The 16,232-nt window shown below is 44.7% G+C and overlaps 1 protein-coding gene across 6 annotated transcripts in view; it reads right to left on the bottom strand.

Moving 5' to 3' along the window:
- Positions 1 to 16,232, bottom strand: part of LRP1B (LDL receptor related protein 1B) — a 2,031,260-nt gene that overhangs the window by 213,108 nt on the left and 1,801,920 nt on the right. For all 6 annotated transcript variants that reach the window (XM_068245873.1, XM_068245875.1, XM_068245874.1 and 3 more), the window contains 4 exons: positions 11,616 to 11,732; positions 11,384 to 11,503; positions 9,271 to 9,390; positions 46 to 162 (listed from right to left, as the gene is read on the bottom strand). In XM_068245873.1, the coding sequence (XP_068101974.1) occupies positions 46 to 162; positions 9,271 to 9,390; positions 11,384 to 11,503; positions 11,616 to 11,732 (474 nt within the window). The remainder of the gene's footprint in view (positions 1 to 45; positions 163 to 9,270; positions 9,391 to 11,383; positions 11,504 to 11,615; positions 11,733 to 16,232) is intronic.

The raw sequence follows: 16,232 nt of genomic DNA, 5'->3' as shown, positions 1-16,232 counted from the left end.
GTCTCATTACAAAGTGTAGAAAACATTCTGAAAACATGTACTTACTGCAGGATTCTTCATCTGAATTATCTCCACAATCGTTCTGCCCGTCACAGCGCCAGTGATCCGGAATGCAGTTCTTGTTCCTGCACTGAAATTCATGTGGACCACAAGTCTTTTTGTCTGTAATTTCAAGAAGAAATTCACAAATGTCCAAGTCAGCAATGCCTCTGAGTTAATGTAATATACAACACTTCCTATAGTGTACCTGAACTCTTGCACAGCACACAGTGAAAAGTCTTCATTCCACATATAGTTGCTGAAGAAATTCACTTCTCTTTGTTCTGTGTTTGTTTAGGCAGATCAACATGTATAATTAGTTCTTATCAGAAATTGTGAATGGACTACAGGAGAACTCAGAGAGGAAGTCTTTAGTTTAGTTCCAGTTTAAGATAAATGAAAATGTGTGGGTAGGTGAGGGTCAGAAGAAGTGACCAAAGGGTTTAAGTAGGTGAGAGAAGGGGTGGGAGTCAGGAGAGGTGATCTGAGAAGTGCAAAGATACATGAGCCTTAGTGACTGACAGCTGCCTGCTAACTCCCATTAAATCTGAACCACTCCCCTTTTAGATAGTGTGGCAAGTATGGGAAGAGTAGTCACTAGCTGAAGGCACACCTCCCTACTGACAGCCTATCAAAGCTTCAGGCTGACCAAGGTGGGGCAGCAGCAGGAAGCTGGAGATTGCTGATGAGGAACTGAGGAGCTATAAATATGTGTGGCAGTTATAAACTTTATTTTATTTATCAAAAACGGCAACATTTTGTTTTCTTCTAAAGTCTGCAGACTTTCTTCTGAAGTGCCCTAAAGATCGTTCCCGCTCTTACAGACATCTGATCAGAGAGAGAGATCTTTGACTGTGTCTGCCACACACTGCGCATTGATTTTTATAAGACTGCAGGATGAAATCGATTGAAAATCAATAGGACCGCCCCTCCCTCAGGAATCCCCTCTGTTAATACTGCTCCCAAAGGCCTCTGCAGAGTGTTATCACAGCAGGGTGCACTTACACTCACCTGTCCAGCCAGCACACTCCGTGTTGTTTGCTCTCGTCATCACCCGGTACCCATACCATGTGATCTGGCTTCATGTATGTATTCACCCGGGTCACTGAGCATAGGCATCGGGAGAGGATTGAAGCACACAGGAGGGAGTGCACTAGCCAGATAGGGAAATGTGCTCTGCTTTGCTAATATTGCTTTGGAATTGGTAGAGGCGAGTGGGACAAGGAAAGCCTCTGGATTATCCAGTAGTGATGAGTGCAAATTTTGCATAGAAATAATTTTGCACCGAAATTCCCAACTAGGATGCAAAATCGTAATGAGAAATTTCAGGAAAAATCTTAATAAATTATGTCTGTAATTGTAAAATTCATAATTTTGCATAAATGTTCGAGCCGATTTTAGCGGTTTATAGCAAAGCCCTCCAATACATGCTGCTGCCACCAAAATTGCTACATGGGTGAAGCAGAATAGTGGCTACAAGTCAAAATGACCTTGTAGTTTTTGAGAAACTTGATTTCAAAAATGCAAAGAAAAATGTTTTTTCTGAGTTAAAAAATAAATAAATTTCTTTGCACTTTCAAAATCGGTTTTCTCAAAAATCGATTTTAAAAGTGCAAAGAGAAAATAATTCAGAAAAAAAATGTTATGACTTGTAACCAATGTTCCCCATAACATATGTAGCAATTTCCGTGACAATAGCGCGTATGAGGGCTTTGATATTCAGCGCTAAAGTTGGCACGAAATAACACAAAAATTATGCAAAATTACGAATGATTCCACAAAATCAGTAGAATTTACAAATCGTAATTACGTATGGGCGTATTTGCGAAGATGTACGCAAAATTACGTGTATTCGCAATTATCTGATTACAATCATCACTATTATCCTGAGGTTTCCCTCCATTGAAGTACGTACCCAACTCATCTCCAACAAAAATATACAGGTAATAAACTCTCTCCAGTTAATCACCAACTTAGGCCAACATAATATGACTTCTTAAGTTTGCTTATATGCTCAACCGAAACGTAAATGCCATTGCCATTGTATTTATATTTGTCCCTCTTTACCTTATTTGAAAAATGTGTTTCCCTATTTTATTTCAATACAGAGTTTCAACTGTTATACAGAATACTGTATACTTCCCTTGTATACAAGTTACTTTCTTAAACTCCTATCTGGCTTACTATAACTTCCACTCCGATAAGTTACATACTATAATTGCTCTTAATTTTATCCTATACAAAGTGTCCCCTCCCGTGTAAGTCAAGGTGCAGGCAGATGGCTTAGCCCCTGCAGCTATTATAAAGTCATCTACTGTCTTGCAAGTCTTAAGGGGCCCATACACTCAGCCGATTTTCTGGCCGACCGATCGATCCCGATCGATCGATCGATTGATCGTTTTCAAATCGGTTGGCCAATCGACCGATCGATGGCCGATTTCGATCGATTTCGATGGATTTCCATCGAACTGGCAGGGTGGAAAATTTAGGTCGATCTGATGAGATTGCTTATCAGTTTGCATTGGCCTTAATGGAAATCTGATGGCAAAAAAATGCCATCAGATCGAATTTCAATAGATTTCAAACTGAAATCTATTGGAATTCTATCCTGGTAAAAAATGTTCTAAAAACGCATCAGATAGATCATCAGATGCATTTCTTATCTATCTGCTGCCAATCTGACGAGTGTATGGGCACCTTTACTAGTAATCTGACTAGCCCTTCCCCCTAGTACTTCCCTAAAATGATGGAGCTCAGTTTATCTTCTCATCAAGATCATTCCCCAAGCTCACCCAAGCTTAAAGAGACACTGAAGCGAGACTAAATCTCGCTTCAGCTCTCATATATAGCAGGGGCACGTGTGCCCCTGCTAAAACGCCGCTATCCCGCGGCTAAACGTGGGTCCCTTCACCCCCAACCCACCCCCCGCAAAAGATGGTCGGCAAGTTGGTCGTAGAAATATTCTTCCTGGAGGCAGGGCTAACGGCTGCAGCCCTGCCTCCAGTCGCGTCTATCAGACGTGCATCGCCGCCTCTCCCCCGCCCCTCTCAGTGAAGGAAGACTGAGAGGGGCGGGGGAGAGGCGGAGGTACGCGCTGACAGACGCGTGTGGGGCAGGGCTGCGGCGGTTAGCCCTGCCCCAACCAGGAAGCGCTCCCCCGCATTACGGAGGGGGTTTGGGGGGACAGGGACCCCCGTTAAGCCGCGGGATAGCGGCGTTTTAGCAGGGGCACACGTGCCCCTGCTATATATGAGGTCTGAAGCGAGATCTATTCTCGCTTCAGACTCTCTTTAAGGGGCCCATACACTCAGCCGCTTTTCTGGCCGTTTTCAAATCGGTTGGCCAATCGACCGATCGATGGCCGATTTCGATGGATATCCATCGAACTGGCAGGGTGGAAAATTTAGGTCGATCTGATGAGATTGCTTATCAGTTTGCATTGGCCTTAATGGAAATCTGATGGCAAAAAAATGCCATCAGATCGAATTTCAATAGATTTCCACCTGAAATCTATTGGAATTCTATCCTGGTAAAAAATGTTCTAAAAAAGCATCAGATAGATCATCAGATGCATTTTTTATCTATCTGCTGCCAATCTGACGAGTGTATGGGCACCTTAAAGGTGACCCAGATACTAAGTCCATTTGCTTATCTACATGCAACTACTTATCTACTCAATTATCTACTTTTGTTAACTTTACTTCAAAACCATATTTACAAACTGTTGTTTGTGAGTATTACCATCTCACTGTCTCAATTATTCAATCTGTCTTGACATACTACACCATATTGGGCTCTCGATTTCTCTTCAATTGTAGTTCCCACAAACTGTTAAATGTTCTCTTTTTGAAAATTTCAATAAAGTAAATATTGAAATGAAGTACCATTTGGTTTCCCTACAGATACACTCTAGGGACTTCCATATGTCCATACAGACCGCATGCCATGTGCGTCAAAGCTGACAGAACTGCACAGTGTAAACAAGTCCGTAATGTCATGGAACTGTTTAAAGCGGACCTGAACTCAGAACTTCCTCTCTGTTCTAACAGATAAGCAACAGCATAATTACTTTTAAAGAAATACATTTTTTTTGTTACAGCTGATACAAATCCTGCCATAAATCTGCAGTGTGTCTACTTCCTACTTTCATGGAAGCAGACATAGGGTTAACATCCTGTGTTTACAAATTAGCTGCTCTGCCCAGGCATGATTAGTCACAGATGAGGGGGAATTAGGCAGGCTAAACTCTTTAAATACATCCAGGGTGCATTTCTATATGTTTTCCTTCTGTCCTGTGCAAGAGTTCAGATCCACTTTAAAGGGAAAGCCTAAAAATAAAAAATCCACTTACCTCCGGCTTCTTCCAGCCCCCTGGCAGCTGTCCTGTGCCCTCGCCGCTGCTCCGGTGACTCCCGTTCCCTCCGGTGCAGATGCCGACCTCGCCAGGTCGGCTTCCAGGTTGGCTTCTCCTGCGCTCCAGCATGCGGGTTCACTGGTCACGCTGACGTCATCCAGACTGTACTGCGCAGGTGCAGAACTATTGCGCCTGCGCAGTACAGTCTGGATAATGTCAGTGCGGCGCAGTGGAAATCTTGCACTGGAGGGGACCACAGGACGGCTGGCAGGGGTTGGAGGAAGCCCCAGGTAAGTGGATTTTTTTATTTTTGAAATGCTCGGATGTGTCCTTTAAGGGAGGGACTTGTGTGTTTTTAGCTGAACCTATCGTCTTCGTGATTTAGCATGTGATGGTTATAATGAGCGGAATCTGTCTCCGGCGCACACGCGAAATGGGAGGCTTGTCTGTAATTAACACAGCAATTCATGGACTACCGAGTACAGTACACACAAACTGCCGAAGACATATATCTGAGGATTTATCCCGGAACGAGGCTGGATATATATTTATTTCCCTGGTTCCCGGCTGCATGTTGCGTTATACTTTACAGCCTTCATTAACTCTCTGCTCATTATCTCCGCTATTATTAGAGAGTTTTTCTTGTTTAGTAAGTCATATTTTCTAAAGAAAAAAAAAAAAGTATCGCTAGCAGAAGATAGAAAAAATTGTGTGCAGTGTTTATGCATTCAGTAAATAAACAGACAGACAGTTACGAATAAACTGCCTCACATATTGCTCTGAAATGAGAATTCTGCTTTAAAAATAAATAAATAAATATATAAAAATAAAAGTTTGTTTTCAGATTGGATTACAGTTTGGGTTCTATGCAGAGCAGGACCATCCACCAGGCAACTTAGGCAAATGCTTGGGGCCTAGCTAGGGGCATATCTACACATCTAGGGGCCCCCAGAAAAACTTCGATGGGCCACTTAATGTGCACACCCCTTCCTTTGCCTCATCTTGTTGCCCTCACAGCCTGGGTGTTATCTTATAAGGCTCATAAAACAACTGTGGCCCTCGGAACCTTCATACCCATCACGAGTGTGCTCAGCTGGTGTGTGTCGAGATTGTCTAGTAGGTTGGTCTCTTGCTGAGTACACGGTTTTATTCACTGTATGTTCCAGGGGCATAACTAAAGGGAAGCAGCACTGGGGTCCAGAGCTGTGGGGTTCCCCAACTACTAACCTTCCCTTCCTCTGATACAGGGGACTATACTTCAAGGACAGCCGAGGTGACGTGACATGGCGAGACAGACATGTGTATGTACAGTGCCAAACACACAAATAGCTAGGCTGTGTTCCTTTTTTACTTTCTCTGCCTGAAAGAGTTAAATATGAAGTGTGCAAGTGACTGGGTCGGGATCGGGTCGGACTGGGGTTTCTGTCTGGGTCGGGATCGGGTCGGACTGGGTCAGACTATAGTAAGTAATTACAGCCATAAAATACTTTTCTATCAGTAAATGGCTTCCTGGAGCAGGAAAGAGATAAAGATGGGTCAATAGTTCATAGATTTTAGCTCTGCCATACTTCAGTGAAGGTGTCATTGAGCAGAGACAATGAAACAGTAAAAGCTTAAAAACCAGATTAAACTATAAAATAAAACTGTTGGATATCTAAAAAGTCATTTTTAGGAGGAGGAGGATATTTAGGAGAAGGAGGATAGATAAAATTGTTTTTCTCATCAGTTTATTTTCACCTCAAATGTCCTTTCAGATCAGGTGTTTTTGAGGCCACACTTGATTTCTGGCCCTTGTGAGATGGGCCCCGAGGCTGTGAAGGGCACCAAGGGGAGGCAAGGGAACATTCGGGGGGCATCTAAGTTTTGCATGAATTGTAGTCATGCCACTAGTATGTGCATAAATATTTTTCAAAAAGCCATTTCAGCATCGCATTCATTCTCTAAGGTTACCATTTGTTTATCTTTATCTTTGTCTAGAAATTGCCCCGGGCTGCATTTTTTACTCACTAATCACAGAAAACAGGCTAAGCTAATAACATCTCCCTGCGCCATTCTGCGCTACAAACCCAGGCACAAATCAACAGCTGATTTTTATATTCTCGACATCACTGAGAAAAGCGGGGGACAAAAGATTACATTTGTCTTCCCCATAATGGGCTACAAAGGTTAATTTACTCGGCAACTCTTAATTAGCAGCGCGGACCTTTGTACCGCCAGAAGATGCGCCCGGCTAAAAGTAATGAATTACCATGACTATCCCTTCGTTTGGGCGCAGTAGGTAACTAATTGCTTTAACCAGTTTCATAAAGTGCATAAAAACTAGTCACCGCTGAGGCTGAAATAGCGACTCGCTGAGACAAGGAGACACATGCATATTTATAAGGCCGTGTGCGGAATCTTTGATCAAATCAGCCTATTCTGCTCTGTGAGTCGCTCGTATCGGTAACACCGCTGATTAGGTGTAAGCATAAGAATGCGTGAAATACGACATACTTATTGTGGCCATTCATAAGCTGCCATTTCCTCAATAACTCCCACTAGAGATTGTAAGCCCTAGATCAGATACGTTTATTTGTGTTTACATGCCATAGAACTACCAGGGTGGCGAACATCGGTCACACAGCACAAGACTAGCAGGGACAGTGTTCCAATGAATAATACATATCTCCAGATTTATCTTAAAGAGACACTGAAGTGAAAAAAAATGTGATATAATGAATTGGTTGTGTACTATGAATAATTACTAGAAGATTAGCAGCAAAGAAAATATACTCATATTTTTATTTTCAGGTATATAGTGTTTTTTCTAACATTGCATCATTCTCTAATATGTGCAGATTACACAACACTCAGCATTCAAAATGATTCCTTCAGAGCAGTCTGTGAAGTAATGAACTCTCCTCTGCCAGAGGAAAAGTAAATAGTTCAGGAACAGTTGAGATAATAAAAGTCAGAAAACAGCCCTCTCCACGACTTTCAAAGTCGTAGAGCGTAATGGCTTTTTTGCATAGAGATAACAACTGGAGTTTCTTAACTCTTCCTGTACTGGAAACAATTAGACTGATGTATCTGATCTTAATGTTTTATTTCTTAGCTGTACTACACATACAAATCATAATATCATCATTTTTTTCGCTTCAGTGTCTCTTTAAGGCACTGTAGGCACGTGCCTATATGCGCCTGATGATGGAAAGGAGGCCCACTCCCCTCCCCTAGTACCTCCCTCCTTCCCTATGCAGAGTCCCAAGCGGAGTGTAAATGAGAGGACACCCGGGTCCAGGCATTCCACTGACCTAGTGTGAGTCCAGGGCACCACTAGCTACCTACTTGGGGGCACCTCTAGCTACTTAATAGTGAGGATACTTTTGGCTACTTCTGGCTACCAAGCCGGATAAACAACATCAGTGAGATCTTGATCGTTTATCTAATGTACAAAAATCATATAGTGTCCCACTAACTTAAAGAAAACCTGAACTGAAAATTAAAAGTCAAAATTAGTATACAAAAGTCATACTTACCTCCCATGTAGTCTACTCCTCAGTGTCTTTCTCCTTTCCCGCATCTTGTTTGTTCACTGTGATCAAGGGAATTTTCCGTCCTCCATTTTGAAAATGGCCATTACCCCATAACAGCTTTCTGGTCAGCACACAGTTAAACTGTAACATCGCCCACTTGAGCCATAGGGAAACATGGGCATTGCCTGGTACATTAGTTTTCCTCTCAGCTATAACTGACAGCAACTGATATTTTATTGACCGCAACTGATATATTTCAGATCTAACAAAATATTGTCAGAACTGGAAGGGATTATTGTCAGAAGAAAATGGTGAGCTTCTGAAAGGAACTGATGGCAAAGTAACTATGTAATGTTCATTTGAAGTTACCTCATGTGTTTATTTTAAATATTTTTACTCAGTACAGGTTCTCTTTAAAGGAAGGTTTAATGCAAAACTGAACATCATCCAATTAGTAGCCCATACTCCCTTTACCTTTTCACCCATAGATCATCAGGGACTTTTTTGTGAAAGATATTGTGATGAAACCCCTCCCACAGTCTGATGGCCATGGCCCTGACAGCGTCCTGTCTATCAACCTTGATGCATTGTGGGAAATAAATGATGTTTACAACTTTTATGCAAGCAGTATCTCCCTCTGTGCATGAAGGCGGAACTTTTCTGCCCAAAAATGGGAGGGGGGGGGGGTTTGGAGTTGGTGCACCTTTAATACCACCTTTAATACCAAATATACAGTAAAATGTTGTGCAGTGTGGGCAGGGAAGCACTTACCGCTGCCAGCGCAGCACTCATTTCCCACCTCGATCTGGTCCTGCTTTGCAATGTGTTCCTCTTCGGATACAGCTGTACACTCCAGCCACCCACTGCTATACAGCTCTGGGTCCTCCATTTTGCATGGCCTCTGTACTTCCGTATTTCTCCAGCTACTGTAACACCAGCAGCATACGTGCGCTGGGAGCAAGCATGACGTGACCCTGGCGCACAATCGTCCCTTGTGTTACAGGTTCACGCTCTGCTAAAATTTTCCTGTGCCGATTTTAAATGTACACCAAAGAGGTGCCAAGATTAAAAAGAGCACATACATGGCTTGTAGCCTTTTCTACATTGCCAAAAGGCAAACACTGAAAACAAAATTATAATGTTTACTTGTATGTTGCTGGCTTGCCAGGAATTCCTTTGCATATCTCCATCACTTTCTTCCCACCATGCAAAGATGGAATAGTAATATTCATTAGCAGGCCTGCTGTTTGGCCAACCAGCAGGTACACAGGGCCGATCCTGGGATGAAAGCCTGGGCGGGCCAAAGATCCTCATCTGGCAAACACAGGGCTGCCAGGAAGACGCCGGCTGCTCGGTACTCACCGCAGTTGGCCTCATCTGAGCCGTCGGCACAGTCAGAGTCCTCGTCACACACCCACAGTTTCGATATGCAGTGCTTTGTAGTTTTGCACTGAAAGTGGTCGGGGGAACAGCTATTTTCAGCTAGAAGAGGGGAAGAAGAAAAAAAATAAGATTGAAATTCATACATTTTAATAAGAGCACATTTTAATACAGAACATAGCTCAAGCTCCTCATTCAGTGAGCATTAATGCATAGATTCCATTAGGCATACATTGAAAAAACCTACAACGCTTTTTTACCCTCAGAATCTCTCAAGTAGGAGGGAAAGCTTTGCAGAATTACATGTATTTTAGTAAGATTAGGACTTTAAATAATTCATGTAGGTTCTTCTTGCCGATGTGTAGCTTTTACACCCTTTATAGAATAATAGCTGAAAATGTAAAGCAAATGTATGCTCTGAGAAAATGCTATCTGCAGGGCCGACCCTGGCTTCTGTTCTTTGTAGGTCACTGACCTAGGATCAAAAGAGGTCGGCTACTCAGCAAGCATGATGCTCTCTTTATGTGTACTAGCAAAAATTGTTATAGGATTAGCCATGGGTAAAGCTTACTGAGTGGCACTTTAACCACTTAACGACCGAATAACGCCGATAGGCGTCAGCGGGTCGTTAGTGGTATAGCATGGAAACGGCCGCTCGATCGAGCGGCCTTTCCATGCCAGTTCACGGAGGCTGTCTCCGTGAACAGCTGGAGAGCCGCCGATCGCGGCTTGCCAGCGAAATGTAAACACGCGGGTAAGAAATCCTTCAAATCCCCGCTCTTTACATCATACGGCGCTGCTGCGCAGCAACGCCGTGACGTAGATCGGCGATCCCCGGCCTCTGATTGGCCGGGGATTGCCGGCATATTATAGGCTGAAGCCTATCCTTCAATGCGCAGGACGGATATCCGTCCTGCGCAGCCTATGGAGGGAGAGGGAGGGACGGGAAGGCAGGGAGCACCGAAAACGCTGCAGAGGGGGGCTTTGAAGAGCCCCCCCGCAGATCACAAACAGCCGGCGGCGATCAGACCCCCCCAGCAGGACATCCCAAAGAAAGAATTGTGGCATCAGGTAGAAAGATTGTGCGGGGGTGGGAGGGTTAGGGTTAAGTGTAAGAGAGGAAGTTTGTGCGGGGGTGGTGTTTAGGGTTAGGCATCAGGTAAGAAGTTTGCGCGGGGAGGGGAGGTGGTTTAGGCATCAGGTAGGAAGTTTGGGGGGGAGGTGGTTTAGGGTTAGGCATCAGGTAGGAAGTTTGTGCAGGGGGGTGGTTTTGGGATACGCATCAGGTAGGAAGTTTGTGCAGGAGGGGAGGGGGGCTTAGGGTTAGACATCAGGTAGGAAGTTTGTGCAGGGGGGGAGGGTGGTTTAGGGTTAGGCATCAGGTAGGAAATTGTGCAGGGGGGGGTGGTTTAGGGTTAGGCATCAGGTAGGAAATTGTGCAGGGGGTGGTGGTTTAGGGTTAGACATTAGGTAGGAAATTGTGCGGGTGGAGGTGGTTTAGAGTTAGACATCAGGTAGGTAGTTTGTGCAGGAGGGGGGGGTGGTTTTAGGGTTAGGCATCAGGTACGTAGTTTGTGCAGGAGAGGGGGGTGGTTTAGGGTTAGGCATCAGGTAGGAAGTTTGTGCAGGGGGGGAGGTGGTTTAGGGTTAGGTGTCAGGTAGAAAGTTTGGGTTTGGCGGGGGTTGTTCAGGGTTAGGCATCAGGTAGGAGGTTTGTGCTGGGGGGGGGGGGGCTTAGGGTTAGGCATCAGGTAGGAAGTTTGTGCAGGGGGGGTGGTTTAGGGTTAGGTAGGAAGTTTGTGCGGGGGGGTTATGGTTAGGCATCAGGTAGGAAATTGTGCAGGGGGTGGTGGTTTAGGGTTAGGCATCAGGCAGGAAGTTTGGGGTGGGGGGGGGGGGGGGTGCTGCTCATGTAATCAGAGGGAAGGTGCTGCAATTGCAAGGAATGGTTGTTAAATACAGAAGGCCGTCATCAAAGGAGATGGCTGTGAATATTAGAGAGGCCCAATAAAGTTTCATTGCGGGTCCCATGGTTTGTCATTATGCCCTTGCATCAAGAATAAGAAACTACACAACTCTGTGTGCATCAACTTACGGCAGTCAATCTCATCTTCCTCATCTCCACAGTCGTTCTGACCATTGCAGCGTAAGTTTATCGGGATGCACTTCTGTTTCTTGGTGCACTTGAACTGCCCCGACAGGCAGACGTAAGTGTCTGAAAAGGAATTAACAGATAGTGATCGTCTCTCTTTCTGGAATTTTAGATCAGCTTAATTTCTTTAGAATTTGTTGTATTCATTGAGGTCACAGGGAGCGTAATCACCTACCACAGTTGAGCTCATCGGAATTGTCACCACAGTCATTTTCCCCATCACAGATAAACGCCGGGAGAGCACAAAGCCCGCTGCCGCACTGGAACCTCCCAGGCTGACACTTAAAGTCCGCTGGCAAATTACAAAAAACGGATGGTCATTTAGTACTGTGTAAATTTCACATGCAAAAGTCTGCAGTCAATGAGGGATGATTGGTTGTCTGGTTGTTGCTAGTACTTTCAAAAGTATAAAGATGAATGATTAGCTAATTAACTGTACAGAAACTCTAGTAACCCTTTGGGGTCCGGCTGCTTACCCCCCTTAAGGACCAGGCCATTTTACATGTGGGGGCGGTGCATTTGGGGGGTAAGGCAGCCGGATCCATAGTCTAGCTAGCTGGGCATGGTGTCCCCAGTATAGCCAGGTATCCCCCCTGTAGTCAGCAGCCGTTAATCACCTTCCAGGCTCCAGCGATGAGCTGCTCTGGGTCATCTATAGGTCATCTGGCTACCTATACTGGAAGGAAAGGGGGAGGAGTCCTCTGGCTACCTATACTGGGGGAAGGAGTCATCAGGCTACCTATACAAGAGGGAAGGGGGGAGAGGTCATCTCACTACCTATACTGAAGGGGGGCGGTTGGTGACAGTGGCCTAGGGCAGTAAAGAGTACAAATCCGGCCCTGGACGCCGTGTCTGTCTGCTCGGAGTTGATCGGCTGTCGTAGGCTGAAGCCTATGACAGCTGATCACTGGGATTGGCTGGCGGGGGAGGGAGGGAGGGCTTAGTATAAAAAAATAAAAAAAATAAGGACATTTATTAAAAAATAAACAGAATAAATATTTACAAAAAAACAAAAACAAACATTGGGGGAGCAATCAGACCCCACCAGCAGAGAGCTCTGTTGGTGGGGAGGGGGGAATCACTTGTGTGCTGTGTTGGCCTTAAAGCTGCAGTGGCCCATTTGACAAAAAATGGCCTGGTCTTTAGGAGGGGGGGGGGGGGTAAAGCCTATGGTCCTGAAGTGGTTAAAGCTGAACTATCACAGATGCCTTCTGTTTTAAGAAGGCAAATTACACTGAATGTTGCTTTATTTGCTGGAGGGTTTTTCTGTCACTTTTAGTCCCCGATACTCTAGTGGTTCTGGGTCACCCTGAGCTGCTTGGGTATTATCTTGTACTGGTCCATAGGGATGGTTGGAAAATTTCTGCGGCAATCCAATTTCTGAGTTTCCGATCAGCAGGGCTGATTTTAGACTTTATGCTGCCTCAGGCAAACTTATGAGGATGCCCCTCCCCCCCCCCTTCCAGATTTGGAATGATCGCACAGCACCTGACAATTTACTCTGCTTCATTTAATGTTCTCACATGACATGCTGCAGCTAAACACGATAGCACACTGGCTGGCTGTGAGTCTGTGACAAACACATTGCTCACCCTCAGCCACTCCATTCCTCCTCAAAAAGGTATACACAGCACAAACATGCTGCCCCTAAAATTTCTGCGCCTGATGCAAATGTTTCACCTTGCTTCATGAGAGAATCGGTCCTGCCAATCAGGAATCGGCTTTTCTCAGTGGTAGTAAGAAAATGGCATCAGAAACTGGATTTCCATGGAAATGCCGATTTACCAAAACTCAGTAATTTTAGCCCAATCACAGAACTTGTAAGCATTGGACTAATCAAAGAATGCAGAATTTCTCAGTGAAAATTTGATTGCAGTGGTATTTTTAGACCATCAAAATACTCAGATACTCCCAAGTATTTCCGAGTCTTGGCCTAAAATTTCCGTAGTATTCTGATTACCGTGGTTACATTCTGCATTCTATGATTAGCCACAATACTTCTGACTCAGAAGTATTTGGCCAATCAGAGAATTTGAAAGTATGTGGCCAATCAGTGGATTCAAAATTGTATCGCAAATGTAGTCATATTAGGGTACAGCCGCAAAACATTACAAATCCCCCCCAATTTTTTTTTTACACTTAACTAACTTTATTAACAAAATGACAAAAAGAAAATACTTACCATGGAAATTGTATTATGAAAATTGTAAATAAGCGAAATCTGTAATTTGCATTGATGGATTCAGAAATCAGCATTTCTGACCATCCCTACCAGTGGTACAAACCCTACCCCAGAGAGCCATATCAATCCCTGCTATCCACTAATGAGGACCAACAGCCTGAAACAGGCTGTCTGCATGTTGGGTTGATGTGTCTCTGTAACATGTATAAGAGATGGGCTGTAGGTTTGCTATACACCAGCGGTTCTGGATGTAAGGCTGGCTTCATAAAGAGATCATTTGCATATTTAGTAGTGATGCATTGTGGGTAACCACAGTTGCCCACTTAAAGCTGAATTATTACAAAAACCTTCTGTTTAAGAAGTCAAAGTACACCGAGCATTGCTTTTTATTATGGGGGCTTTTTGGTCTTGTTTAGTCTTCTATAGTCTTTCCTAGTGGTTCTGAGTCACCCTGAGCTACTTGTGTATTCTGTTGTTCAGCTGGATTGTAAGTCTCTGATTGGATAGTTGTGATCATGTTACTACACCTCACTTCCGCTTTCTGTACACACTAAAACAGGAAGCATGAGTGAGGCATTATCACATGATCACAGGCAGTCAGTAAATGTATAAACCAACTTAGAAGCAATGTGAGTCAGAATTCCATTTGGAGACTGTATTCTTGAGGGTAAAGATAACATTTTTTAGAACTTTACAGGTTCCCTTTTTCAAGTAAACACACCAAGTATGGGAACCCTGCAAACCACATGGTGATCATTAGAATTAGTACTAGGTGCACCAGAATGCCACCAATGAAACAGGGCATCCAGGGCCGGTTCTAGACTTTTTGCTGCCTGATGCAAACTTATGCCCCCACCCCCCGATTTGGAATGATCGCACAGCACCCAACAATTTACTCTGCTTCATTTATTGTTCTCACATGACATGCTGCAGCTCAACACAATAGCACACTGGCTGGCTGTGAGTCTGTGACAAACACTGCTCAGTCACTCCATTCCTCCTCAGTCAGGACAGCAGTGCCACCTCCTCCCTTCTGCTGTGCAAATCAAATGACACACCACTGTTCTCTTGCCTCCCCCTCCTCACTCCCTGTCAGACTCCTCACACAGCACAACAAGCTGCTTTTCCCCAATGATGACCTCTTCACCTCACTCTCTTCGCACTTCTCCTCCTACTCTGACTGCATGCTGTTAGTGTAAATACAGTACAAACATGCTGCCCCTGTAATCTCTGCGCCTGATGCAAATGTTTCACCTTGCTTCATGAGACAACTAGCCCTGAAGGGCATCACTGCAGCAAGGGCTCTTGCTTATGATCATGCTCAAAGGGATCAAGTGTAAAATCTGCAATTGTAGAGCTAACACATTGTTTCCGTGATTACATTATTGGTGGTTTCATCCACCTACAGAGAGTTGTCAAACCCATCTGCATTTCTGTTTGGTTGACCTGACCATCGGATGTGCAGAACACGTACATTCAAAAAGTGTGCTGGGAAAATTTTGCCGGGAATAGCGGTTAGTAGAATATTGGTATAATAACAGATATTATACTGTTGGGCCGTGGTAACTCCTATAGTAAAATATTGGTAAATGTAACCAATATTTTACTAATGCCAAACCTAACCCTATCTCTACACCAGCCATCCCTCTACCGATGCCTAGCCCTATCCAACCATTGACTAACCCTAACCGACCCCTGACCCCCTCCCCCAAAGCCTAACCCTAACTGACCCCTGACCCCCCCCCCCCCAAGCCTAACCCTAAGTGACCCTACGTGCATTTCTAACTCTAACCAACTCCCAACCCGTGCCAAACCCTAACTGCACTTCCCCCCCCCACCCCCCGACAGCCTTCACTGCAATAACCTTAAATTGTAAAACACCATAGAAGCTTGGGCATCCCTATAGGCACATGCTTATTATGACTATGAGGGGAAATTCGGGAGGAGGAACCTCCCGACACTATTCTACAAGTAGCGTCGAATGCGGGTGCAGCCCCCAGTGCCCGAATTTCCCCTCATAGCCAATAGCCAATGGGGCACCCAAACTTTAGTGGTGCTTCCAGTAGACACATTTTTCAACACCGTGCTGAACTCAACTGAAACTTTTAAATAAATCATGTTTTAGTCAATTCTGCTCAGGGAGATTTTTTTAACCAAATATTGATGGTCTCTACTGAATTTTTTTCTTTGTTTCATTAACCACTTGGGGACCGCAGTTTGAAATCCTGCTACTGACAGGCCATTGTTTTAGTAATTGGGCCACTGCAGCTTTAAGGCCTAGCTGCAGGGTGGCAAAACTCAGCACACCAGTGATAGGCTGAAGCCTATGACAGCCGATCACTTTTGTGCCTGCCAGGTGGACAGCCGTGTCACATGGCATCACACGGCTGTCCCAAGTACATCGCTGCTGCAGATCGTAGCGCTGTACAATGTTTATAGACGGTGGTTTCGCCACCTAACATTCTCTGAGCGTCGATCGCCGCTGAGAGACTGAAGGCAGAGCGAAGCTTCGCCATTCCAAGCGGAGATGCGTGCGCATAGACGAGCAGCATGTGATCTCCTGCTAGCCCCATAGAAGGCCGTTCACCCCAGTCGTCGTGAAGTGGTCCT

Source organism: Hyperolius riggenbachi, chromosome 7 (assembly GCF_040937935.1).
Source record: "Hyperolius riggenbachi isolate aHypRig1 chromosome 7, aHypRig1.pri, whole genome shotgun sequence".
Classification (NCBI taxonomy): domain Eukaryota; kingdom Metazoa; phylum Chordata; class Amphibia; order Anura; family Hyperoliidae; genus Hyperolius; species Hyperolius riggenbachi.
Note: the sequence above shows the minus strand (reverse complement) of the source record. Positions and strands in the feature narration are given on the sequence as shown.